Raw genomic sequence first — 27,758 nt, forward strand, 5'->3', positions numbered from 1 at the left:
GGGAGGTCGGGCGAGCGGCCCCGCTCCGGGGCGGGAGGATGGAGCGGTTCCTGGTGCGCAGGGCCCGCGGTCCGGAGAGCCCCCGCCGGGCCGGGCCGGCGCCCCGCGCCTACCGGCAGGTCACCCTTGAGTCCCTCAAGGCAGGTCACTGGGCGGGGGGTGGTGGGGCACGGCTCGCCTCAGCCTGAGGGGAGGTGCTGCTGCGAGGCCTTCTCCGGTGCGGGGTGCAGGGGTGGCGGGAGCACCCCGGGAGAAGCCAGGCTGGGCCTAAGGCACCTAGGGCTGAAGAAAGGGAGGTTTAGGTTGGACATTAGGAAAAGGTTCTTTACCCAGAGAGTGGTGGAGCACTGGAACAGGCTCCCCAGGGAGGTGTCACGGCCCCAAGCCTGACAGTGTTCAAGAAGAGACCGGACAACACCCTCAGACACAAGGTGTGAGCTGTGGGGTGTCCTGTGCAGGGACAGCAGTTGGACTCGATGATCCTTGTGTGTCCCTGCCAACTCAGGACATTCTATAAAGGGGGTCAGGCCTTCACCAGCCTCTGCGCGGACCTGGGGGTTGTCAGCGGGATGAACTTTTGGTAAATTAAACCCAAACTGATGTCCTTCTGTGGCCAGGGAAGACGTTAATCCCTGCATGCCATCCCAGCAGCAGTAGGGGTTCACCTGTGGTTCTGGTTCTTCACCAAAATCTTCACAGCGCTCAGATGGCATCTTCACCAAGAGCAGGGTGGGTGCACTAGGAAATGGAGTTAGAAAGGTGTAGAGGGCCCTGCAGCACTGAAAGGGGGTTCCTCAACCAAGACGGATCAGGTTGGGCACACAGTTTGGGTTCAGCAGCTGGTTCGCTTCTCTCCCCAGCAAGGAGAGCCCTTCTGTTGGTTGCACAGTGATCCTGTGTGAGACCTGCATAACAGCTCAGCCCCTCTTTGCCACCTCTTTGTAGAAACAGAGTGAGAAAGCATTTGTTGCACCAAATAGCTTAGTAACATAAGGCAGAAAGCAAAAGAATGGTGCACAAAGCACCCCAGTTGTCTGACCGTTGCTCAAACTTCGCAAGATGTTTCACATCTGAAACATGAGACTTATGCTCTTTGCAGCCCATTCTGTCAACATCTGTGTCAAAACCAGTTTGGATGAAAAACGTGCAAACATCCAGTGTGCCTGAGTTTGTGCTTGTGCTCCCTAATTCTTTCTCTGCTGTCATTATATTAAATTTAAAGCAATTCTGAGCAGGATTCGGATTCTGTCAAGCTGCTGAAGATGATTAGCTGCCCCCCTCTTATCCCTTTTTTCTATTAAAAGACAGTTATACAATGGACTCCTTAAGTTCAAAACACTTCCAGCAGACATTTGCTTTTGCATGCCCTAAGTTTGGCAGATGAAGGTTAAGCATCTCACTTTGCCTTCTGGTTTCTCCTGTCTTAATTTGCAGCAGGGCACTAATCCCAAACAAATACCCATCATTCTGAGCTGTTATGTATTCTGTACCCTGGTTAATGTCTCAATCAATAATTCGTGTGTTGATAACAGTCCTATTAACTGAGATGAAGCCAGTATCCTCATTTATGATAAGAATATTCTGCTTTCCTAATGGCTTTTCTGTTTTCCAGAGAGTTGTGGTTGTGGAAGACATAAAACGGTGGAAGTCTATGCTTGAGCTTCCTGGGCAACCAAAAGAGAACCTGATTGAAGCTTTGGAAGAGCTAAAGAAGAAAATACCTTCCAAGGAAGTGTTACTTTCAACAAAAATAGGTACATCGTGTCTGATCTAGACTGTGAATGTTATGCTGTCTTGTGTCTGCTTGGCTTGTCACTATAAAAGTGAAGTAGCTTGCAAACTTTTAAAAACATGAGCGTAGCTGCCAATAAAAAATTGTTGATATCCAGCCTGCAGTTTTCAGAGCTTGTACTGAAAAAGTCAGCTGTCCTCTAATTCCTCCCAGATTGCCTGCTTATTACCAAACACTCTGTCTAGTCTATGATTCTATGGTCAAATTTTTTAAGAGCTCTTCTTGGGCACCTCTGTGCCTTATTCCTCCTCGTGCTGTCTTCCACGGGCACGGCAGAGCACTCTCTTACCATCTGAGACCTGGCGCAGCTATTTGACTTGGCTGAATCCTCTGAACATGCAAAAAAATCTCCTCAGATTGGCCCAGAACTACTTAGCGCATCCTCAGACTGAGAAATCCCCAGCAGGAGGGCAGCTCTGTGCAAATGACACAGCCCTCACTCTTTTCCTTAGGACTTGGGTGAGGGATAATGCAAGACCACACATCCCTGCTTTTTCTGGTCGTGCCAGCCTTTGTTTGCAACTAGAGCAGCTGGTTCTCTATTCAAAGAGCCCTTCTTGCCTTAAAAAAGACGACATGGTCTGCCTCTTTCCCCTTACTTCCAAATTGTAATTTCATTTACCACGTTCAACTAATTTGGGCTTTTCCTCAACATTTTTTCTTCGCACTGCCTACCCGAACACAGCTGGGCTGGAAGAGCCACCAAAGCCTAACAGTGACATCTCCTGGTGGTCAGAGAGAAATACCCCCTGAAAGAAGGTCCCTTTTGTCTCCCCTCAGAGGAAACCCTCTTTGCAGGCCCTGTCGGTTGGAAAAATTCTGCCTGAAGTCACTGTGATGTTTGTATGTGACAGTGCTACAGCCATCACCACCATCTGCTGCTTTAAAATGGTTTCCAGTTTAAAAACAGAGTTATTTGTAGGCCGATCTTACAAACTTTTGCCAGATGTATTATCTGTGTAGAAAATTGACATAACCCTGCATTACATAAATGTCTCTTGACACCTCGGTGACTTGCAAAAGTTAATTTTCATATATATAGGTCAATTCCTTGCTACTTATTCATGCAAAAATCACTGCTGAAGTCAAAGAGTGAGAACTCCAGGTTTCATTCCTATTAATTTTATATTTATGTTTGTATCAATGCCCTGGTTGTCTTGCTGACACTGCTTGAATTAAAAATGTGTATGGCTGCTTTGGCACCCATGTGACTTGATTCATGTCCATTATATGCTGTCCGCCTACCAAAGCTGAAGAAGCTGTTGCACTTTTCCAGGTCACACAGTGAATAAGATGCGCAAGCACTCAGATCACGATGTGGCCAGCCTCGCCAAAGATATTTACACGGAGTGGCGAACTTTCATCAGAGACCATTCAAACAAGCCCTCAATAGAGGTCAGGAGCGATCCCAAGACTGAGGCTTTCAGAAAGAACGCACGGAAGCTGCTTTGGGAAGCCCTGGATCTAGAGGTACCATTCAGATCCATTTGTCTTTGCCTCAAAGAGTTACTTCTTGTAGGAACAAGTTAAACAACCTTTTTTCAGGCACAGCTACTGTAAAATTGGTCTTGCCTGCAGGGTGGGGACAAGACCAGCTGATCGCTTCCTATTTTCAGTGATTCTCTGCAAGCCCCTATTTAAAAGTAGCTTTGTTTTTAAGGTAGATTTTTTGTGGAGGGTTGTTAACCACAAAAACATGCTAATTGTGAGGTGTATTTGCTCTCATTTACATAACTAGCCAACAGAATAGTTGTGGATCTACTGCAGTTGGACTGCACAAGAGAAGGAGGAAGTTAATAGAACAGAAAGTCTTTCCTTCTACTTAACAGCTGTGAAAGCAACACTGGGACCTTTTGCGTGTTTCATATTTAAGTAGTTAAACATTTGTAAATTTAAATCTATTGCAAAAACAGAGAGGCAGGGTTGACAGTATATAAAATGGTGATAAATACCAGATCCCTCAGGTATCTTTAAGTAAATGAACAAGGCTTTGCTGCAAGGCTTAATGACTAGTTTGCTTGGTCTATGAAATGCCATAATAATTATCCTTTTTAATTTATTCATTAATTATCCTTTAAATGGCAAGTCAAGTGATAAGCACTCAAGAGTTTCAAAGCTATGTGTTTGCTAGCTGTGAGAACAACCTCTCCAATTTCCAGTCCATCTGGACCAAGGCAGCATAAAAGAATGGTTTGCTGTGGGAATACCTCAGAAGAATGAGGTGGGAGCTCACCTTTGCCAGGCCGGTGTCTCAGGCTTAGTTCTTGGAAAGTACATTAGTGTGTGGTGATAAGCCTGGTAGTAAAGTCTCAGCCTACAGGACATAAAGGCTGTGGTACCATCCTAAAACAAGTAATATTGGGTAAAGCAGAATTACCTTTTAAGAGGACTCACCTGGAAGCACAGCAAGGAAAAATAACTCTTCTGGCCTGCAGCTACCATGGTCTGCATCAACAGAGCTTGCAGCAGCATATGAGCAACATAGATAGGCAATTTGCTACAGAGGTCCTGCAAATGGAGAGTGAGGACACCTGGGAGCCTGACAAAAAGGAGAAGGGAAGGTGGGGCTGAACAGATCCAAGGGGCAATTTAGGGGTAGGTAGCAAAACCAGAGTGGGCAAAGGGCTTGGAGGAATACTACTTGGCACACTGGAGCCTCCTGTATGCAAAGCATGGGAGATTCCCCAGCACAAAAGGCAGAAGTGAAATTAAAACCCTTTCTTGATGGGTGGGGGATTTTTTTTTATAAGCTGTGCTAAATTACAGGTTTTGGCACATGTTGAAGCAATAACTACATAATTAACATTTAGCAAATCCCTTTCTGCATTCTTAATTACACCACCTTCTACACACAGAGAGCCCACATTTCCCTTTATAGCACCAGGCAGAGTTGCCAAGTGTTTGGCATGTCTTAGAGTTGCTTTTGGAATCAAGTTTAAAATGGTATCCAAGGTACCTTATATCAGCAAGATCAAAAGTGAGCTTTCTGGAGACACTACAACGTACCTTATAATTGCAGTTGAGCTTGATACCCAAAGCTGGTTGCAGATTAGTTTCCTGTTGTGATGGCAAAGTACTGCCACCCAGCTGGAGATGTGGATATGTTCCCTGCTACTGACCACGTTGCCTGGTTCCTTAATTGCTGGGGTGGAATTAAATTGCTCTTCCTGTTACACTTCTGATGGGAAGTAGATTTCCTTGAATCTAAGGTGATTAATGAAGAAACACTGAAAAGCACCACACTCCAATTTCAATCAGTTGGTCTCCTTATTAAATGTAAAGATCTAATTTTATACTTTGCTGTTTTCAGATTGATCACCCACTGGCTGAAAATATTGAGCGAGAAGCTTTTCATCTCTCTTCCCGTCTCATTAGCGCACAGTATCGCAGAATGGTGCGAGCTCTTGTCTTCTCATTAAAGCACAAACCTGAAATCCGAGCAGAAGTCAAGACTGGCGTGCTCACTGTCCCTGCATTTGTACAGAGCCATAAAAAGTGAGGTGCCGTGCTTGATCCTGAGTGAGAACTTTGTGTGCCCATGTCTCTGTGGAACTGGGAGCCCTTTCTGTCAGGAGGGGAGTGCAGGAGTGCTGACTGCATGTCTCTCGTGTCACCATTCTGAGCAGGGCTGCCTAAGACAAGAACTACTGATGATGAAAGTGGTGCTGTAGATCTGACTTGGTGGAAATCTGTGTGGGCTGGTTGCAAGAAACATTTCTTCTACTCTGCTGTATATTTTCCCGCTACAAAATGATCTCTGACTTAGCTGTTTCTGTCTTCTGCCTGTTTGTCATGCCTCAATTTAGCTCCATCCCTGATGTGGATCTTCAGGTGTTATCAGCTGAGTGACATAAAGGAACAGCTCTGTGCTGTGCTGGTACGAAATACTGGGAATTCAGGGTATTTGGTCCATAGTGGGAGATTCCTAGTTATCCACTGCAAAATCTAGTTAACCGTAAATCAGCCACATCTGCTGCAGCTGGGCCCAGCCTGTGGCCAGAGCTAGCTGTTCTGCCAAGCCAGGTGATTTGCCTTTGCTGCATTCCAGAGCTGGATGCAAAATGGGTTTCCGTAACTTGCTATCCACCATTCTACAGGCTCAGTCAGCCTGCAATTTGGGGCATTTTCTAAAGCTCTGGGGTGAAAAACAGAATGCCCTGGAGTATAGGTGCTATCTAATGCTTCTGCTGTTTAACGAGCAGCTCACTCAGACTTCCATACCTCACTCATGATTTAAATGTGGTGCTTGTTCTTACTGTAACGTGGAAAAAACCTTGAAATGAATTTTCTAAATAAAATCAGGTTATAACCAAAATACTCCTTTTAAAGGCTTTTTTTTCCCCCCTCCAAAAAGAACATGGTTCAGAATGAGTGTGTGAATAAATTTAAGCAACAATTATTTTAATTCCTTCTAGTTATTAAAATCTAGAAATCTTGCCTTTCATATTTGCTCTGATTTCTTTAGTGCCTCAAGTCACCCTGTTCTCCATAAGCTGTTATTAAGGCTGCAACAGACAGTGTTTCTCTACTGGTAGGTAATAAAGTGCTCCCTGTTCTGTGTGTGTGTTCGTACACAGGGAACTGGTCACAAACCATTTCCTGAGTTACCAGGGAAGGGAGAACCAAATACGGGGATGAGTGAAACCCGTCTTTTCATAGTCATGGGAATCAAGGTCTTACCTGCCATCAGGAAGTGTCTTTTGGTCAGTTGTGTGCAGCACTCTTGTTTCAGAAGAGTCACTTAAGGACAAATAATGCAGTGGCAAAACTACTAGTTAATCTTCACCGTAAAACAGCACAGAGTGTCATGTGGACCTGCTAAATACTTTTTTCTTCGCTGGACACTAAAACCTAAAAAAAAAAAAACCTACCCTCAAAACTTACCTAAGGTGTTGAACTCCCTAAATTTCATTAGATAATTGCAGGTTCTCTTAACATCTAAATCCCATTTTGTTTGCTTAGGCCAGTTCAAGACCATTTCTTTCTGTACACAGCTGGCTTCTCTGACAACAGTGATGCTCTGGCATACAGACATTTCATTTGTAGAAAATTGAGGTTAGGAGACAGTATGAGACAAACTGGTAGGCAGGTGAGTGGTGACTATATGGATAATAGGTCAATAAAGACTTAACACTTGTTGACCAGGCTGTAGCAAGAGATGTGAAAACCCTCAGTTTATTTCTTACAAGTAGTCAGCTCTATTTCCCACTTAAATAACTTCAAACTGCGCAGCTGTAATTGAATTCATGTGTCCTGGACTGTCATGGAAGGGGGTCGGGATCAATGAACAACCCAGGTTTTGCTTCCAGAGCTGCAATGCCAAGACCTGCAGTATTTATTTCCATCTTTCTCTTCCTGGTGCTGGGCCGTGTTTTATTTCTTTAGGTAATGAGTGAAAAGCAAAAATTCTGAAAATTAGGAACTTCTGTTTCTAGTGAAAGCCAGGCCAGAGCAGTTTCCTACACAGGTCAGATACAGTCAGAGAACTTTGGCTGTTCTGAACACATGGCCAGTTTATGCTGTGCGCTGGTTTGCAATACAGGTCTAGGAATCGCCCAAATTGTTTTCAGTGCAGGTAACGACTGAGGACAGTTGCTGTCTGAACTTCTCAACAGTGATGGCAGCTCTATTCTGAAAACAGCAACTCAGCGAGATCCACTTTTGTTTTTACAATTTAGCCCTGGGAACCAACTCAGAGAGGGGAAAGTGATGTGGGTCAATCTTTCCCCTCTTATTAGCTGACTAATCCAAAACTAATCCTAAACTAATTTTAAAACAGTCCCATGAAAGATATGCCAATTCATGACACAGCACTGTAAAATTTAACAGCAAGAGCAGTGTAGATATAAACAAGCACCTGCCATGGCCCAGAGAGTTCCTGTGGTGTTTGCAATATGTGGATGAATAGGAGGATGGTAGGGAATAGGAGGATGGTAGGGAATAGGAGGATGGTAGGGAATAGGAGGATGGTAGGGAATAGGAGGATGGTAGGGAACATGAAGCTTGTGCTCAAGGTGCATTCAGAAAAAAGCAAAACTACAACCTGACAACATCTTATCCCATCTGAAGCGGTGCAAGCTGAAAGAGAGACCAGCCGCTGTCAGCAGGCCCGTGAGATCCATTCACTGTAGCCTTACAGACTGCATGAACATCACCCAGGGTTAGTGTGGGACAGCCAGTGCCTTGCTGAGCCCGCAGACAGCGGGAACAGCTCAGATGCACGTGAGCTCTTCTGCTCCACGCAAACCACAAGCTCAGTCTGTCTTATACTATCCGGCTCTGTTTTAGGATATAAGCAAAGCTCTGCTGTGCCCATCTCTTCCAGGCCACTTTTTCCCTGCCCTCTCCTCATCCGTGACACCTTTCTTTTCTGAACAGCCTTCAGGGAACAGAGATTTTGTTTGTTTGATCTACTTTGGATACCTTCAGCTCTTCAAGGTACACATCACAGAGGTGGGGTTTTTTTAACTTCATTCTCAATACGTGCCAAATATTTTTCTTTTGGGAATTAATTTCAGGGATACAGAGTTAGTGCACACTGGGAGAAAACTCTCCTGTGAATTTCTTCCGTTTTATGGCTAATATTTTAGCCCAGTTTGTTTTCCAAGGGACCTAAGTGTATAGCGCTGGGTCCAGCTCTTGCAACTTGATGTTAAAGCTGGCAGTATCCTATGGTCTGAAGATTCAGAGACTCAGCTTTGCATAAAACTGACTGTCTGGAGGAACTGGAAAAGATCCAAGAGGGCTGGACTTGAGACCTGCAGCACAGGGTGAAATGCAGAGAACAAGGGAATGGTTTCAAGACAAAAACAGAAAGGAAGGTGGGCAAGGATAACAAAACTAGAGACAAAGAAAAAAGCAACAGGCCAAAGCAGGGTTTCATTTTCCCAAAGAGCAATGCTGAATGTGACAAGAAGATACTCAATACCTGACAGTAATCAAGTTTTTAATTATGCTATAAAGACCAGATTCCCCCCTTGGAGCAACCTCACCTATACAACTGCATTTATTTACGCATAGTCATGCGCCTAGGGAGCAGTTCACACCTCCTCCAGCTAAAGCTGAGCTCAGCCCCTTCTCGCTTCCCTCCCTGACTTGTGCAGCCAGTGGGGAGACTGGAGCTCATGGATAAAGCAAGAGGCCAGCACTGGCTGTTTCCCAGCTGGTGTGATTTCTGGAAATCCCTTGAAATAGAGGGTCAGGAAGGGCACAGGCACCTGAACCCTACAGAGCTCACCTCTCCCAGGGCTAGCCTGGCTCTGAAATGTCTGATCTGCTTCAGTTTGCCTGTGGCAAACCTACTCCCAGGGGGTCCTGCAGGACCTTCACCTTCTCAGGTTCCCCACCACATGGGTTACATGTCCAGTTCGGGGATAAAAGGGCCCCTCATGCATCCTAAATTTGACCTCACTGGTCCAGGCACGCATTTCTCCTAAATTCTGCTGTTTCTCCTCTGGTTTTACTTGACAGCTGCTGTGCAGACCAGCCACAGGGTATCAGCAAGTCTCGTTACAAAGGCAGGGACTCTCCACAAGCTCCTGTCTTCACACTGGGGAAACCCTGTTAGATTAAAAGGGAGGATGAAAGGGCTGAGCGGTGGCTCCCTTGGGCGAGGTGTCTCTGGCATGGTGCCTTTGAAATAGCTGGTTCCCTTTTTACAGGGGAAATATTAAATCAAGAAACCTCCCAGCCTGGAGAAAAGGGGTTTTTTCCCCCCTGCTTACCAAATTAAGCCCAGCTCATAGATTTTTTTTTTTTTTTTTCGGTGAAAGAGACCTGCTGCACCCAGCGAAGGGACAAGGGAAGCAGGGAAGCACCTTCTGGAGCTGAGGGACATCTGCTGTCCTTCCCACGTGAGCTGTTGGCCCTGGGGGAACACAGGGTGGGCTCAGAGTCACCCCAGGAGGGATGGAAGGGGAATTCACCCCTGCCAGAGCAAACTTCTGACCCTGGCTTCTGAAGAGCAATTTTTGGAAGGCACCAGCTGACATCTTGCCCTGTTCCCCACCAGCAGGCACAGCTCAGGAGAGCTTTGTCCTGCCACAAATTGCTTGGGCGAAAGGAGACAGGAGTAGACAAGACCCTCCCTGTCCTGCAGAGAAGAAAGAGCACAGCGGCTCACCATTTTTTCATCTTTTAAGAGGCTGTTCAAAGGTTTCTCCACAAAAGAACCCAAACTTTTAGATCTCATTTGCTTCCCTGGCAGACCTATAACATGAAGGGCTTGCTAGGCTGGCCCTGGATTAAGAGGCACTAAGGCAAGGAGCAGCCAGAAATGTCTTTGAGAGCCCAGATCATTTGAACAAGGCTCCGGGAGCTTTCCTCCCAGGGTATGTTCACACACCATGGGGCAGGAGCATCAGATGGAGCAGAAATTGGGGTCTGGAGCAGAGTGAGGATGGAGGAAAGCAGAAAAGAAGAGGGAGAAAAACACATCGAGGAGCTCCCCAGCCCCGCAGCCAACAAACCCTTGCTTGTCCATGCAGTGCGCAGCACGAGCAGCACTGAGCTTCCCTTGCTGCTTTAAATGGCTGCAGCACTTTAAAGTGTTTTCAATGCTAATGTGTGAACCCTCTTATAGCAGAGCTGGTGTTGTGGCAGATACCACAAGAGCTGGAGAGCTCTCCTGCATTTGTTTAAACACTCCTCCGTACAGGTGCTGATACTGTAGGTTAAATCCCATGCCCCATTCGGGTGGATGTACTGGCATTTCATGGGAGGGGAAACTGAGGCACAAGGGGCCTCTGACATGCCACAGGGTGCAGAAAAGGGAAGCCCATGCCAGGGTTACACTGCAATTAATGATGCTCTAATTCTTCTGCTGGCAGTCCACTGAACAACATCCACAGTCTCTGTCAATTAGACTAGATTATGGGATAATCCTTGTTAATTCTACATTATTATATAGCAAGTGGCTATATCCCTGTAAAGGCTGCTTCTATAATGGAAAAATGCTGTTGCTTCAGTACAGCCAGCCCCAATGGCAAAAACCAAAAAGCCAAAGCTGTGGCCAACATTTTGCCTAAAACGAAATATGCAAATTGCAAACAGCGCAGTCCTGTCCTGGACAGAGAGAGGAGAAGAAAGAGGAGGGGGAGGAGGAGGACGGGGAGGAGCGGGGAAGGAGGAGGAGGAGGAGGGCTGCGACGTGCAGAGCCAGATGGAGAGGGGAAGGCATGGTCAACTCCACACACCCCCAAACCTGCTGCAGAGGCATGACTGCAAGCTCAGAATCCAGCTGTAAACTCTCCCATGCATCATCGAGCAAATGCCACGTTCAGCCTCCACACACCAAACCCCCCGTGGGCAGGGGAAGAAAACCTGCTGTCCCTGGGGCTGTGACAACCAGGAAACAGGGTTTAAAATAAGCTGGGAAAACAGCTCCCAGTGAACACCGTCATTGCATTTTTAATTGTCCATATGCCTGATCCATTCTGTTTCCCCAGATGGCAGGGCTGCTTGACTACAGCCTCCTCAGCTGTGCCACCACAGCTGGGGTCTCCAGCAGGTACCTGCGTCCCCAAGGCAGTGATGCCCCACAGCAGGTTGGCATTGTCCACCTAAGGAGGCAGGGTTAGCCACTCCTTCGTGGAAAGGGGCTGTGGTTTGCTAGGGAGTGGGGTCTGCATGTGGCTGAGGCCAAAGAGGGTGGCAGGTCCTGTTTCCCATATTGCTGGTTCAGATCACGAGACTTCAGCTCATGCAGGAACACTGTAGGGAGACTGAATGGCTGAATGCTGGGTGTGAGTCGCTGATGGGGAAGGAAAAAATCCCAGGAGCAAGGTCTAAAACCCGCTTGGCTCAAGAAAATAACTCCATGGCTCCCCAGGTGTCACAAGTGTGCCAGTTCTCTGCACTCCAGTCTCAGGCTGTGGAACTTGAGTGTAAAAACTTAAAATACACAACTAACTCTCTGAGCAGAGGAATATGAGGGGAGGGAAGAAATCACCAGAGGAGAGCTGAGTGAGACATTTAAATACATTTCCCCCTTTTCCTCAGCAGGAGCCTGACATGGGGGAACAGACCAGCTACCACATCTACAACATGAGGCTGAAGACACATCCTGATGGTTCACTGCAAGAGTAGAGGGGAACAGCTTCTGGAGCAAGGGGAGCTCCCAAACCAGTGTGAGCTCAGGGACGGCTGACACCCACAGTGAGAGCATACAATCCACAGCCCCAGTTCTGGCTCCCCTTCCCACCCCAGGCATCACCTCAGATAACTTCACTGATCATTATATAGAATAAACCACCAAAGGGCAGTTGCCTCGTAAGGGATGAGCACCCAGCTGGTGTTCAGGAAGCTTTTCTCTTTCTTTCTTTCTTTCTTTCTGTAGCCACCAAGGTGACACACTGACCGTTTTATTTTCATTTTGAGAGAAAGATGTGAGTCAGCAGAATCTCACTGTGCCCCTCAGGCCACATAAATCACAAGCAAGCGGAACGTGTGATGCTTCTGCTTAAGGAAGCATCAGGACCTCCTTTGTTTTTTCCAGGCATGGAAACCTGAGGTTTATAAAGCATTCCTAGAAGGAGAGGGACCCAAGCTACATGTCACAGCCAAAGCATTGCTTTGGAAAGGAGAAGCCCCTCAAACAGCTATCTCCTGTGCAGTGACCCCTCAGAGCTGGGTTTATAGCCCCTGATCCGCAGCATCATTCTGCCTATGGGAGCGGGGCCAGACTTGGGGTGCTGAGCTTGGGTGGCGAATCAAACACCTGCTCCCTAATTACAGCACCAGAGCCAGAGGGGCCCTGTTCCCCTCCCCACACCAGCAGACCACAATGCGTGCAGCCAGGGTGCAGGAGCAACCAGAGAGGCCCAGGCTCTACTCCACACTGCAGGGAGAGACACTGTGTCCCTGGGGGCCTCCAGCATGGCCACCATGGAGCCACCCAGCCCCAAGTTATCCCCAGAGCTCACCCAGTTGCTGTGCCGCTCAGCCTCTTGCCTCCTTCGTTCTGCTCCAGGGGACTGGAGAGGGTAATGCCAGCTCAAGCAAGGTGTCACCCCACCTGCCCCACACTCCTTCCCAGCCCTACAGCTTTATGGGCATTAGAGGGACTTTGTGTGACACCAGGTTCAGCTGTGTTCAGTTTCACCCTCAGCAGAGTACACGTCCCTGGGTCTCCTCCATGCTGCTCATGGCCAACACTTAGTGACTGCCTGCACCTGAGCGGGGCTGCTGTGGGTGCAGGTGGGATTTTCTGAGGCTGCCAGACCCTCATGTTGTGGCTCAATGAGATCATTACTCAGCCACACGTGTGCTTGCTGGGACCCCCAGTGGGATGCCCTGTTCTGCCCAGTGCCTCGGGGCAGGGGGAGCAAGGTCCTGCACAGGCAGCAGTGCTCATTTTGGGGCACTTCCACCATTGTTAGGTTTGCCCAGTGCAGCAGCACAAAAGCACAGCGCCCATCAGCACATCCCTCATCAGCACATCATACCAGTGTGACACATTAGGAAAACCTTCCCAGTAAATAGAGAAAATGCAGAGCTTGCTGGGATTTTTAGGATATTTTAGCCCAGCTTCTCTTTGGTAGAAGCGATTCCCCCAGGGAGGGAAAGGAATAAACCAACGAATCTCCTGGGGGCTCTTCCAGTCCTGTTTTCTATGATCTATGATTTTCACCGGCCATTCTTCATCAGATTTGCTTGCAGGCATTTGCAGGGAGATAACAGAGGCTCTTGCTCGCGCACAACAGCAAAGCCTTTGTCTGCTCCAGAGGGACGCGACTCCACGTCGATAAGCAAAGTGAGGAGATGGGGCGGCTGCATTCAGCCCTTTCAATCAAATCATCAGGCTCTAAATAATTAAGCAGATGAGTAACAGGAGCGCTGCCTGTGTCCACTGCTCTCCCTGCCTGCTCAGGAAGTACTGGGCAAATGCTAATGAGGGAAACTGAGGCCTGATGCATGAGAACCATGAGCATGGCAGAGGGGAGGGAGTCCTGGTGATGTCAAAGGCACACACTGATGTGTCCAAAGGCACACACTGCAGATGATTTTGGCTGGGCTCTCCTCTTGCCACAGCTTTTGGTGGAGATCCTGAATAGGAGTTTGCTGTCTCTGTGCTGCAGTTTCACTGGGTTCTTCCTCGAGTAGGGTGTATTAAAGCTCAGTTTTGTGCAAAACTGGAGCTCCTGATAGGTGAAGCATCTTTTTCCCTGCAAACCAGGCAAGGATGTGCCCATCCTGTGGGTGATGAGCTGGATGTGAAATGATTCTATGGTTCTACGATGCTGCTGGGCACTGCGGGCTCCCTGTCAGGCACGAGCCACTGCAGCATTCACCTGTTTCAGCAAAATCTGGGCTGCTGGGAAGGTTGGTTATATCTTACAGTTTCTTCAATTGTCAATTCTTGTAACTATTGTCTGAAGCTGACAGTGATATACCTGGCAATTAGGTGGCAGCAAGGCTTTGCAGGCAGCAGGGGCATCTGGCCTTGTTTCCCCTCTACATACAAGCTCTCAACATGTTGCCTTAATGGAGCCTAACAGTGCTGGCAAATATTTCACTCAGGAATCTTGCATTTGACAACATGTTGCACCAACAAACACCAAATCAATCAGGGCTCCAATAATGAAGGCTCCTTGTTAGGAGGCATGTGCAGATTTGTGCTTTCTTCCCTTCCCAGACACCCTCTTAGGTGTCCACAGGCTGGTGCAAACCAGGAGGAAAAGCTGCTTGATCACCTTCCTTTTCCTTTACTGATTCTTCTGATGCTCAGCAGCAGGTACAACCTGTCCCAGGGGCTGTGGGAGGCAGGACATTGGTCAGGAAAGCCTCTCACCTACAGGACTGTCGTGTCAGCCCCTGCTAAAACTGCCGTGGGGGGATGCAACAGCAAGAGGCGTTTGCTGTGTGGGGCAATGCTGCCACAGGGACAGCTGGTACCTTCTGTAGGATGGATTCCCCTTGGGAGATAGTGCTACTAAAAAAAAAAAAAAAAAAACAAAAAACCACGCACCTGGATTAGCTACATTTTTTTTTGCCCTTGAATGACGACATTTGGACATTTTAAGATTTCTCCCTGCACCACAGTGTGTTTTACACAGGCTGGGGTGGGTGGCCTCTGTGCCAGGCTCCCAGGGCTGCATTCACCCCACTGCTGCAGCAAGATTTCACATTGGCTTCACCATGCACTGGCTCTGACCCATGCCAGGACAAACACAGGCTGGTCTGCCATAGCCACCCCCATGTGATGCTGAAAAGGAATTTTCTTTTCATTGGTATAGCACAAGAGGCAAGTCAAGGCAGCCGAAGGAGTTTTCCCTGGAGCTTTATAGCCTCGAGATCAGGGATATCAAACTCATTTTCACTGGGGTCACATCAACCTTGCAGTTGCCTTCAAAGGGACAAATGTAATTCTAGGACTGGATAAATGTAGGACTTTATTTATTATTATTATTTTTATTTATTTATTTATTATTATTTTATTTATTATTATTATTTATTTATACAGTCTTAAAATTACATTTGGCCCTTTGAAGGCAACCACAAGGCTGATGTGGCCCCTGATGAAAATGAGTTTGATGCCCCTGCTCTAGATGGAGGCAAGGAGGACACATCTGGAGTCACCATCCCTGGAAGTGTTTACAAGACATGTAGATGAGGTTCTTTGGGACTTTCCCAAGGTTTTAGACTCCAGAAGTGATGCTGGTATGGAGCGCACAGTGGTAGACACCTGGATGTTCTGGAAAGGAGGAAAACACAGAGGAGAGATGGTTCTCCTTGCCTCCAGCTGCTGGTGGCTGAAGTGCTCAGGTGAGTCCTGCGAGGAAGAGGGGGGTTAGACAATGTGTGAAGATCAAACAAGGAGCTCTAGGGCTCATGGACATCCAGAAACACCTCCGAGGAATGTCTACCCGAGCTAAATCGATACTTGACAAGTGAGGATACCTATAACACAGCTCCACAGCATCCCCCTCCCAAGCCCAGGTGGGATCATGGAAAGTATTTTTTGGGAATATTGCTGTGTTTGGGGATGGTTTGTACCTTCAAGAATTCAGCTAGAAATAATCGACAGGGTGATTTGCAACCATCAGCAAACAACATTACTTTCCCAAAAGCAGCAGCACTGGAGGGAAAACAAATTGAAGCAGGTGTGGGAAGAGTTAGGAAGCGCAAGAATTGTGTTCCCGAGCCAAATGGACAGATTGAGACAGAGGAAAACAAATTGGGAAGGGAAAAAGCTGCCTACTGCCCAGATTTTTCAGGCGTTGGGAGGAGATGGAGGTTGGGTTCAGGCTCTGTTTCGAGGCCTGAGAGCTGTGTCTCCATTTGAGCAGCTGTGTTAGAGCTCGGTCTGGGGTGAGGGTGGATTTTGGGGTGCATTTCCGCCCTGGGCAGGGTGGGGATTGCAAGCAATTGTCAAGGAGGAAGGGGAACTGCTTGAGAGAGTCCAGCGCAGAGCCATGAAGATGATTAAGCATCTCCCTTATGAGGAAAGGCTGAGGGAGCTGAGTCTCTTTAGCTTGGAGAAGAGGAGACTGAGGAGTGACCTCATTCATGTTCATAAATACATAAAGGGTGAGTGTCACAAGGATGGAGCCAGGCTCTTCTCAGTGACAACCAACAATATGACAAGGGACAATGGGTGAAAACTGGAACACAGGAGATTTCACTTAAGTATGAGAAGAAACTTCTCAGTGAGGGTGACAGAACACTGGAACAGGCTGCCCAGGGCGGTTGTGGAGTCTCCTCTGCAGACATTCAAAACCCGCCTGGACACATTCCTGTGTAACCTCATCTGGGTGTTCCTGCTCCAGCGAGGGGATTGGACTAGATGATCTTTTGAGGTCCCTTCCAATCCCTGACATTCAGTGACTCTGTGACGTGGGGAGCAGCGTCCTACAGAAGCACTAGCCCCACCACCGCAATGACCATGAGAAGCCCAGCCAGGATGCAGATGCTGATGAAGACAATGTCGCTGGTGTCCTGGCTCTTGATTTCACGGGTGTCCATCGCTTCCCCCTCCCGCTGCTGGGCATCCACCAGGTTTTCTGCCTGTCTGAGTCTGGACAGGTCGGGGCCGGCAATGAGAGTCACTGAGGCTTCCTTCCTCTTTGGCTCACACTGCACCTCGTACTGGTGGATGTCCTCCTGGTCACCTGCTGAAAAATCGATGTAGAGGGTGCTGATGATGACAGATGTGTTGTTGCGTTTCTGCAAGACAAGGGTCACAGCTCATCAGGGCTTTGTGCAGCTGATTTTCACAGGGGTCTGGAGGGTAGTCACCCACAGATTAGACCAGCATCTACTGGGAAGATGGGAGTGGGAACTCCTCTCTGCAGCTGGTACAACAGGCATGGGGCTAACCATCTACTCCGCTTGCTTTAAAGGAAGGTTTGCTCACCACGTACCTGGGATTCAGTGCCACAGGTGTCAAACCTGGTGTGTATTTTAAAGTTGCTGCCAACCACCTGGGCCACACAGGAGGGTGTCCCCAAATAAATCCTGTTCTTCTCCAGCTGGACCAGGGACTGCACAGGGATCTGGATGTGGAAGTCTGTCCGGGTGCAGCTGATGTTGATGGGCACGACTATTGGGATAGAAAAGAAGGTCCACGTGAAGGTTCATCGGGAGGGGGTTTCCCCAGGCTGCAGTGACTGCTGGAGCTACAGGCAGAGCCACAGCTGTTCTCCGAGCTCACTGTCCCCATCACACATGAGCAAGGCGACTGATGGCGCTAAGAGTACCAGGGACATTGGCCTCATGAGTTTGCTGTGCATCTTGCAATACCTGGACTTATGTGATGAGACGAGTTTTCAGGCAAAAAGGAGCTACACCCGAAATGTGGAATGCATTATTTTATATATTAACTTTAGCCCTGCTGTGTGACAAGGTCAGACATGATTGGCTCCCAGGCATTGCTCTGCTTTCTGCCACTCTCCATCAGTACAAAGCCAGCAAAACATTTGAGTTGCTGCCCAGAATCAGACCATGAAAGCTTTGCTGATGGCTTGATATGGGCACAGAGCTTCCCAACATGCTACAACACCCCTGCAAGAGGCAGCACTGAAAGGGAGGAGATGTATTTCAGAGTTACCACACGCCTGTCCACCCTGGAGTGATGCAGCCACATGGCTGCCACATGATCCCTGGAGAAGGGTGACCCAGGTCCCAGCCCTGGGACACCCTCCTGGGCATGGCCTGGCCCAGCCCAGGTCCTGTCCCAAACATCATCAGCCCTCCACCACCCCCAGGATGTTATTTTTGATGGGGAGCTGGTACATGGAGGGAATCACAGAACGTCAGGGATTGGAAGGCACCTCAAAAGATCATCCAGTCCAATCCCCCTGCCAGAGCAGGATCACCCAGATGAGGTCACACAGGAATGTGTCCAGGCGGGTTTTGAATGTCTCCAGAGGAGACTCCACAACCTCCCTTGGCAGCCTGTTCCAGGCTCTGTCACCTACCCTGAGAAGAAGTTTCTTCTCGTATTTAAGTGGAACCTCCTGAGTTGCTGGAGTTGCTGTCGAGCTGCCTATGAAACCAAGATGAAGAGCAAGGCAATGGGGAACCCAGCCTCTCTCCATCATTCTGCCTCTGATGCTGTATTTGCCCCCTCTGAATGCAGAAAGTCTCCAAGCAGGAAAAGAAGCAGGGAGGAAAAATGTCCCCTCCTCCTAACTTTAAAGTTAATCCTTGCTCAGCTTGAACCAACCACTTGGGCAGTATGAATTACTGAATTATTCCAGCTTCCTCTGAATCTTTGCCTTATGAAACTGGTAAGAGGCAATAAAATCGATTAAAAAAAAAAAATAGTGTCACTTGGCTCCACTTAGTGCATTATAAAACCATTAGAAGATTTACCAAATAACTAAAGTGCATTAGATCAAGAGGAGGAGAAGGAGAAAATGGATCATCTCTGCTGGTGTGAAGGCTTTCATTCAAATGGCCATAAATCACGCATACCCAGCCCAAGTCACACACTTCCATGGGCCAAAAAGGAATATATCTGAATGGCTGAAGAGCGGTGGATGTGGAGGCTGAGGTGCCCCTTTGCCACCTAGGGCTCCTGAGGCAGCCGATGGCGGGGAAAGGCCGATGCGCCCAGTGAGAGCAGCCTGGCAGGTGCTGGATGTGCCACGCAGGCTGCTAATTGCAAACAGATGCCCATATCACTGGGAAAACATAGTGTGCAGCCTTAGCATCATGGAGGGAGGCTCAGTTTTGTGTCCAGATCATAGAATCATTTTGATTGGAAGAAACTGTCAAGATCACCAAGTCCATTAACCCAACACTGTCACTAAATCATGTCCCTAAGAACCTAATCTATGCGTCTTTTAAACCTCTCCAGGGATGGTGACTCCAGCATTGCCCTGAGCAGCCTGTTCCAATGCCTGACAGCTCTTTCTGTGAAAAAATGTTTCCTGATATCCAATCTGAACCTCCCCTGGCGCAACTTGAGGCCATTTCTTCTCTTCCTCTCGCTTGTTACGTGGGACAAGAGACCAACACCCTCCATGCTACAACCTCCTTTCAGGCAGTTGTAGACAGCGATAAAGTCTCCCCTCAGCCTCCTGTTCTCCAGGCTGAACCCCCCAGTTCCCTCAGCTGCTCCTTATAAAACTTGTGCTCCAGACCCTTCAGCTTTTGTCCTCCCCCAACACAGCCACCAGTGTGTACCGGGGGATGCAGGAGCCTTGGGCAACTGGGAGATCTCTTCCATCAGGAACAGGGTTTCTCCATGACCAGACACAGTGAGGCCAAGACTTCCCTCCCTGTATGCTGCTGTAAAACAGAGATAAGCAGGATACAGACAGGGATAGCCCTGCCACGCACACTAAAACCCTTCTAGATGCCTGGTACAACCTCCCTCCAGAGGCTCAGGACAAAAATCTATCCCATTCCTTATTCCTAGAGCCACGTACCCCAAAAATCCCTTCTGCTACACTGGAAATGAAGAGGGATTCTGCTACTGAGGCAGAAAAGCTCAGAAATCCAGGGCCAGGCACCCCCAGCTCCTGTGCTGCTGGTCAAGCATCCCTGTTCTGTCTGCAGGCCACCGGCAAGGCTGCCCATCTGAATCACCCCTGACACACAGGTCAGCTCAGATGTAATTATCTTGAAACACAATGAACACCATAAATTCAGTGTCTTTTGAGGTGCAAAGGTTGGCAAATGTAGGAAAGAGGTTACACACCGCTCCTCCCACCAGCTATGGATGCACTGGTGGGGACATGGGGCAGATGCTGGGCAGGGCTGGCCATGGGTTTGGGAGTGCTGTGTCCTGGGGGTCCTGCCCATCCAGTGGTGGAGGAGACTCCGTGTTTTATATCTGCTTGCTCATGTGCCAGCAGGGCTGGAGCATCCTGGGGAGCTAGGTTGCGATGCTTGAGCTGGTCGCCTCCCCTGGGGCATTGATCCCCTAAAAACCCCTGGGTTTTGTCTCTTTTACACCCTAAGAGAGGAGCAGAGCACAGCAGTGGCAAAGATGTGAGGAGGAGAAGCCAGGAAGCATCTCTTAAATAGTAAACACAAACTGGACCATGAACATCTTGCAGCCTGAGAGAGCTGGGACTCACTCACCACATCTCATCCACCCCATCCCCAAAGAGCTGCAGAACTTGCTCCTGCAGACAAGTATCTTCACTGCACGGTCCTTTGGAAATTACAGAATCTCAGGCATGTCCCAATGGAAATGAAATGCTGTAGAGCACCCAAATGAGATCTTACCTCCCACGTAGGCGATGGAGAAGCCTCTCTTGGCCGTGTTGCGGTCGGTGTGGAGGACCAGCAGCAGTTGGTTGCTGTGGGAGGTGATGGGTGCTGGGGTCTCCCACCCACACCACCGCCCCAGAAGGGACCCGTTCTCGGTGCTGCCATCAAAAGCGGCCAGGTGGTCATAATCACAGCTGCCCGTGAGGCTGCTCCGACCCTCCAGTTCCATGTCCAAGAAGAAGACCCTGATCTGGTAGCCCAGCGGCAGCTGGATGCTCCACTGGCACTTGAGGTTGTTGGGGTAGAAGTTGGGGTACCGAGGGCTGGAGAAATTCCCTTTGATGGTGGTGAACACCTCCTGGCACTCACCTGCTCATGGGAAAAGGGGAAAGGAAAAAATTAAACCAAACCTAGAGCCCTCTGGATGTGGACAAGCTGGTGGCTGAGCCATCACTTGTTTTATTGCTAAAGCATGTTCTGCCCCCCACTCCCCTGCTCCCCAGCCCTGCATTTTGCCGATGGACAGCCATCGGTTTTGAGAGATGGCAACACCCAAGTTGGCCAAAGTCCTACAAGAACAGATGGGAAAAACTCAGATCCCCAGGGAACAGCAAGAGCAAGGGCGGCTTTTGTTCATGAGAAAGACAACCCGGAGCCTTGGATAGCCACAACAATGCCATTTGCATTGAGTGGTGATTTACACTTCCCACCATCATCTCAGAAGCTTTCCCCAAAGGGCTCCCCTCTGCTCTCATCTCCACTTGCTGCTGCGGGAGAGCATCACCACCACCACCACCACCACCCTGGGGACCCATCCCCATGTCTTTCCCACCACCCTGAGACCCCGCACCTGAGTAGAAATGGGCCTTGAAGCCCCTGCCACCGATGTTGAAGTCCGACTTGAAGAGAACGAGGAGATGTGGGGCAGAGGAGACAGTGCGGGGTGGGCGGGCGCTGCCGCAATAGCGTCCCAGGCCAGGGGCAGCGGTGGTGGGGCCGCCAAAAATGGCCACATAGTCGAAGCCACAGCCCTGGCCACCCTCCACCTGGAAGTCAGCGAACACCAGGGTGAGGGGGCCGCTGCCACCAGTCACCCCAATGGTCCAGCGGCACTCGGCATCATTAGGGTAGCTCTCGGGGTAGCGGGGGCTGGTGATCTCCCCAGACAGGCCCGTCAGCTGCCCGCCACAGGCATCTGCGAGGAGGCATGGGTGATGAGGATGGTGGGGGAGTATGGAGAGATGGATGCTCCACCATCGCCACCCCTCCCTGCTACCTTTGCGGTAGGCGGCAGTGAAACCGCGCTTGGCCACGTGTCGGTCGGAGTGGAAGATGACAGCCATGACGTGCCAGGCAGAGGAGAAGGGTGGGGGAGGGCTGCGGCCGCAGAAGGTGCCCAGGAGGTTGCCCTGGTCCCGGGTGGCCCCGTTGTAGACCTGGAGGTAGTCATAGGCGCAGGCAGCATGGTACTCCAGCTCAAAGTGGCTGAAGGAGAGCAGGACAGAGGAGCCCTCAGCCACCACGATCAGCCATGTGCACTCCGTCTCATAGGGGTACGGCCTTGGGAAGTTGGGGCTGGAGAAATTGCCGGAGGGTGCTGAGAGCACCCCTCCACATTTAATGCCTGGAGAACACAGAGGTGGATGTGATGTCCCCTTTCCAGCCTAAAAGGACGGAGACAGGGTGCACAGCACCAGTTCCATCCCACCACTGGCACTACTGAAACACCAGCACCCTGTAGATGCCCATTGGGCTTGGCCACCCTTTGTCCCCAGAGGACACATGTCCCCCCCCACATCACCTTTCATCCCTCCATGTAACCCACTTCTCCCCACACCATCCCCACACCGCCCCATGGTCTGGTTGCAGCAGGGCTCAGCTGTGCCCAGGAGATTATCCTACCAGCAACAGCACCATGTCTCCCTCTATTTATTGCTGCGAACAAGAAAGTAGGGACCAAGTTTCAGGTGTCACAGCTACCCAGCCCTTCAGCTTCGTGCCTCCTGCTGCTGATGTTCTGGTGATATTGGTGAATTCAAGCTGGGAGAAATGGGGGTGAAAGGCTCAAAGCACTCAACAGTGAGTTACACACGTAGGGATCGATTTTCTAATGAAATCTTTCTACTGAGACATAGCTATTATAAAATAAGGCTGAGGAAGAGGGACGCTGCCACCTGCCCCTCAGTCTGATTAGGGTTGGGGTGAAAAGGCTGATATAGCAGGCACATACATCATGTCTGGTGGGGACACAGACCCTGCATAGCCTCCAGGGCACAAGGAAGGCTGGGCGCTCACTGCCATCAATCTGGGCCAAGTATATTGCAAATCAATAGTCAGCCAGCGTGCATTGCTGTTCATCACACCCGCTGGTGTGGTGGCCTCCTGGCCATGGGGGGGTCCTGCAGATGCGTGTGATGCAGCACCTCAGCAAATGGGTAAGGGGTGTGAGGGGGTGTTTCCACAAGCAGCAAAGCTGGCCAGATCTAAAAATCACCCTGCTAATTGCCAGGGATAAAGTAATAGGAGGCTGGTACTAAAGGAATAATGTTATTGAGATAAATATCCAAGAGGGGAGCCTGTAGGAGGGGTAAGTAGCCCCAGGGCAGGTAGATGGATGAAGGGTTGGGAACCTCAGGGTGCTCTGGGAAGCCTAGATGGGTGCAGGCAGAGGGGTGAGCAGGCAGCACCGGGAAACAGGGTGGCTGCTTGCCGCTCAGGAGCACCTGCACCAGGGCCAAGGAAGGGTTTGGATTTCTGAGAATGGCCCTGCCATTTGGCGCAAGGGGTATCACTCACCAGCTGAGTTGCAAGGCTGACCTGGCCTACTTTGTCCCCCAAATTACTGTGTTGTCTGCTAACCCTGCCCTGCATCCTGTGGGCGTTTTATCCACGTAAGGTGAAGATTTTATTACATGCACAGCAACACACACACGCATACATAAATTCACATATATGTGTGTGCATATACATATTTATATAGGCATGCACAACTCCAGAAGTTAACTAACCCTTCAGCAAAGCACCTGTTCACCAAAACAGGACAATCCCTTCCTGCAGTCTTCAGTAAAATAAGCATGAAGCAGAAACTCAAGCACTCGCTGGTGTCCCACACTTGTAGCGACTGCAGATCCTAGCTCCTTTCCCCAGGGTGGCCTGTGCCCCAAGCAAGCCCCTGTCCCTGCACGGGCTGAGAGCTGGGACCCGCTCGCACCCCAGAGCAGGCACAGCACCTGCAAACAGCCCTCTCCTCCCCATGGACCACGGATGCCCATCAGCCCCAGGGTCCCCACTGGGAGCTGAGACCGGGCTCTTACCTCTGCTGGGAGCATCCCCGAGAGCCCTGCAGAGCACGGCCAGCACTGCCAGGCATCCTGCCCCTGCGCACTCCATCCTCTGCCAGGCAAATCTCCCCTCACCAGCACCCAAGCATCCTTTCGAAGCTGTCTGTCTAGGAGGAAAAAAATAAATAGAGAAATAAATAAAAAGCAGGAGGACTGTAGAATTAATAGCAGAATGAATAATTCATTGCTTGTTTGAATTAAGAGCGGCAAGGTAACTTGATCTATTCCTCCCTTCCTTCACTTGGTTTTAATGATCTGGATCAAATATCCTAAGGATTTACACTATATCAGATACCTTGTCAATACACTATATTTAGAAGAGATATTAATGTTTCAGATATGGTGTATAACGGCACTAAGTCTGGGCTGACAATATGCCCTTAAGGGGCTATGAAAATAATTTAGTTCACCAGGCAAGTCAGTGAACCAAAATGAGAATTTCAGACTTACCACAGAAAAACACCTCAAGAATTAACATGATTTATACTACAGCATCCACTGCACAGAGCCAACCAGTAGTAAAGGCTAAAGAAACAGCAAAAAGGATTTAAACGCCGCCGCGTCTCCACGTCGCTGCCAGGTCAGCATCCCCGCAGCGAGTGCCTGGGCTCAGCGGGATGCGCAGCCTGGGAAAGCGGCAGTCGCCAGCACTAAAGATCGCAAATCCTGCCTCCCCCGAGGAAGATTAGAGATGAATTGTGGCTCTCAGGCAAAAACCATTGATTATTACAGAACCTGCTAAGGCCTTGGAGAATTACCATGTTCTTTCATGTTGGTTCATGCTCCTTCTTGCCCAGGCTCTTGGATGCACTCAGCTGAAGCTGTGCTGCGTTAGCTGGAGACACCCCAAACCCAGCAGATTTCAGTTCCTTCCCTCCCACCCAGGAGAGAAAAGACCTTCCTGCTGCCATCACCCACACCCAAATGAATGCCAGGAAACAAAAGTCCACAAGGGTGTCCTGGTGTGAGGGATCTGGGCGTTTTTAAGGCACCTTCAAAGCTGCAGGGAAAGAAGTAGTGAATATCTGTAAATCTCAGGCAGGGAGACAAGTTGCCTTTATTAATTAAACAATCAGGATCGATGCCCAAGACATTTCCTGTGGATTAATGATGGGCTGGGAGGAGCTGACGGCCTGAGGTGCAGCTAAGGACCATTAACACCAACTGGTCATGAATCCCCAGGAAATGCTCCCTGCCAAGGTCATTAAGTGTCTGCATATATTTATGGGTAACAATAACAACAATAATATTTGTACAGGCTCTCTCCTCACTGCCCAGCCTTGCTGGAGCTACACTGAGGGCTGGTGGAAGCATTGGGGCATCCCAGCCAGAAGCCCAGCTGAAGTGGGGGACATCAGGGTGCCTGTCCTGGGGTGTTGGGCATTCCATCGCCCCACTAGCACCAGGAGTAAGTACACATTAGAGTGAGGAAATGACAGGCAGCTGTCCCTGTCCCCAGGCACTGTGCAAAGTTTCTGCTCCAGTGCAGGCTCTGGGAGACGGCTGAGGTGCTGGTGCATCTCCTACAGACCTCCCAGGGACACTGCAGAGCTTAATCAGCCACTGCCCTGATGCGCTTAGAGAGGAGGTCTGTCCCTGTGCCTTGTACACCACATGCAGGGCCAGAGCCCACAGCAAAGAAGCAGGAGAGCTCTGGCCCATGGCCTGTGCTGCAGGGGCCTCTCCTGGATATTTCCATAACCACAGCTCCAGCTCAGCCAGAAGAGCTCAGCCCTCCTGGCCACCATCCTGTAGCCTTAGGGACAACATGCTGCACCACTTCTCCGTCGCTACACATTCACCATCTCTGCATCCATCTCCAGCAACACCCACCATCCTCCAAGCCCTTCCACTGCGAGCCTCAGCACTAAGGCACATCCCAGCCAGCATGGAGCCAGTGTCAGAGACACAGTACCTACATGGTGGCTCTTCTCCATCCCTCCAGCTGCGCTCTGCAGTCCTGCTTTGTGTCGAGTGTCAGCGATACCCCCAGGAGACAGGGGGCTGGGGCTGTGCAGCACAGCAGCTGTGTCCCCCTCCCAGGAGACCCCATCCATCAACCGCTGGCACATTCACTTTTGTCCTGACCTGGAGTGGCCATCCCTGGCAGAGACCAAGCCCAGGCAATGCTGCTGGGCAGCGGCACAGCCAGGGAGGAGGGTGGAGAGGGGCAGGAGAAGGATGAGATGCGGCATGGAGTGGGCAGAGGAGCCAGGCAGGTCCTTCCACACTGAGGTCTGGCTGGGGGTGCTCTGTCTTCAAGGTGTGCTGTATCAGGGCTGCCTCTGTTCCTCTGTGAGCAAATTTATAAATCATGAGCAAAAAAGGCATTTGATTCATTTAAATAGAAAGGATGTGATCAGGACTGTGAGACTTCAGAGAAGATCAAAGGTTTAAACACGGTCCCCAGGAGAAACAGGAATTATTTAGGCAGGAAATAATGAGATGAAATTAAGAAGGCATTTAGTTTGCACATGAAGATGAAGAAAGGAAGCAAAGCCCCTTTCCCCAGCACAGCGCTGTGCTGATAGCGAGGGCTTCCCAGGGGGTGGCCATTGCACCGGAGCACCTCACCAGCCAAACAGGGTGCCAGCAGCCCCACCACCTCCAGCCCCGCAGATGCCCTGATAACCCAGAGCATCACCATTTTCCTATAAATCTGCCACCGCAGGGTAGTTCCTGGGCCTCCAAAGGGAAGGAAGCCTCCTCTTTTCCCTTGGTAGGGAAAATCCTGCCCCAGAGCCTTTCTACCCCAGGTCCCTGTCTTTGCAGGAGCCTCACACAAGCCTCTGAAAGGGGCTGAGGGGCTGGGAAGTGGAGACTCATGCGAGACTCAGCCTGAGAAACGACAAAGGGCAGGAGGGGGAAGGGAGAGAAGGGCAGAAAATAGAAAACAAAGTGCCCATGGGCAGTTTAAAGGCCCCTTCTGAGCCCATACTTCCAAGGACATGGTCTCCCCCACAGAGAATGTCTCGCAGAGACCCTCCATCCGCTTGCATCACCTCCTCCCGCTCTGCCCGCAGCCGCCGCCGCAGGATTGCAACCCGCAGCACTCACAGCTTGCTCCGTCTCTCACTACCCTCCCTCTCAGCCGCGAACAAAGACGAGAGGCTTCGCGGCAGAACGGCCGGACCAGCTGGGTAGGGTTTAACCAGTGTGGCCCATATGTGCTGAAATACCCAGACATATTGGGGTTGCATTTAAAGGAACAGTCTCGGCTTTTTGTGCAGAAAGTCGTCACTTTTTCCGAAGGGAGCGTCAAGTTTTACTTCAGGCCTCTGTAAAAATCTCAAAAAGGCAGAATATTTAAAGCAAGAGGCATATAAGTAATGTTTTCAGAGTGTGTAATATCAGAGGAAAATATTTTCTCCATGTTCCTAGCTACAGATAAAGTAGAGAGAGCGACCAGAGAAAGCAACTAATTATCAGCCCTGGGCTGTGCAGAAGCATCTCCGCTACGCCAGTGGCTGACGGCAGCTGAAACATGGTTTGGATGGGAGGTGAGAGCATTTCTTAGAACTACCATGGACAACTTCCCTGGACCTCTCTGCATTAAAAGCCAAAACCCTAGGGTTAGGAAGATCATTTTCTTGTCAGCCCTTGCTCTGATACATACAAGCTGCAGTTACATGGGATTAATTCCAGGCATTTGGTAACGGGAGACAAATCTCACTGATGTGAAATGAACCTGTGCTTCCTTCCAACATGTAAATCAGCCATCACTTTAGTTTGCACTGCTTATTTTGAGTAATTTCAAACTACATCTCCTTTGTGCATGGAGTACTATTTGATACAGCTTACGAGACAACATAAGACAAAACGAGACAAAATGAGACAAAAACATCATCTGTCACAGCCTGGAAAACCCCAAAACAGGATGAACTGGAAATGAACAGGAAAACACAAAGGTGTGTAGAAAGGCTGTTATCTCCTGGTGTAATTAGTAAACACCATGGTCT

The 27,758-nt window shown here is 49.6% G+C and overlaps 2 protein-coding genes across 4 annotated transcripts; one reads left to right on the plus strand and one right to left on the minus strand.

Annotated features, from left to right (window-relative positions):
- Positions 1-19: 19 nt before the first annotated feature.
- On the plus strand, positions 20-11,951 carry TCEANC2 (transcription elongation factor A N-terminal and central domain containing 2). 3 transcript variants are annotated; one of them, XM_080348901.1, is made up of 6 exons: positions 20-144; positions 1,617-1,754; positions 3,069-3,262; positions 5,103-5,287; positions 6,258-6,323; positions 11,792-11,951. In XM_080348901.1, exons 1-6 carry the CDS (start codon positions 39-41, stop codon positions 11,838-11,840), a joined length of 738 nt encoding a protein of 245 aa, XP_080205027.1. In that variant the 5' UTR covers positions 20-38; the 3' UTR covers positions 11,841-11,951. The 3 variants fall into 3 exon arrangements, with proteins under 3 accessions (XP_080205027.1, XP_080205028.1, XP_080205029.1); XM_080348903.1 differs by lacking the exon at positions 20-144 and adding an exon at positions 629-729 and having other exon boundaries at positions 1,613-1,754; XM_080348902.1 differs by lacking the exons at positions 6,258-6,323; positions 11,792-11,951 and having other exon boundaries at positions 5,103-6,035.
- Positions 11,952-16,642: 4,691 nt separating this feature from the next.
- CDCP2 (CUB domain containing protein 2) lies at positions 16,643-23,848 on the minus strand (the record flags this gene model as incomplete). Its single annotated transcript, XM_080349038.1, has 6 exons — positions 16,643-16,957; positions 17,155-17,333; positions 20,474-20,827; positions 21,309-21,653; positions 21,735-22,082; positions 23,773-23,848. The coding sequence occupies 6 exons, from the start codon at positions 23,846-23,848 to the stop codon at positions 16,643-16,645; spliced, it is 1,617 nt and encodes a 538-aa protein (XP_080205164.1).
- Positions 23,849-27,758: the final 3,910 nt, after the last annotated feature.

This window comes from Nesoenas mayeri, assembly GCF_963082525.1.
Source record: "Nesoenas mayeri genome assembly, chromosome: 8".
Classification (NCBI taxonomy): Eukaryota; Metazoa; Chordata; class Aves; order Columbiformes; family Columbidae; genus Nesoenas; species Nesoenas mayeri.

What these genes read in the sequence shown, in the direction of transcription:
- TCEANC2 (XM_080348901.1), top strand. Translation starts at nt 39, where the DNA reads ATGGAGCGGTTCCTGGTGCGCAGGGCCCGCGGTCCGGAGAGCCCCCGC. An exon ending in CCTTGAGTCCCTCAAGGCAG is followed by an intron (nt 145 to 1,616) that starts GTCACTGGGCGG and finishes TTTTCCAGAGAG; the next exon opens with TTGTGGTTGTGGAAGACATA. An exon ending in TTTGTACAGAGCCATAAAAA is followed by an intron (nt 5,288 to 6,257) that starts GTGAGGTGCCGT and finishes TGATTTCTTTAG; the next exon opens with TGCCTCAAGTCACCCTGTTC.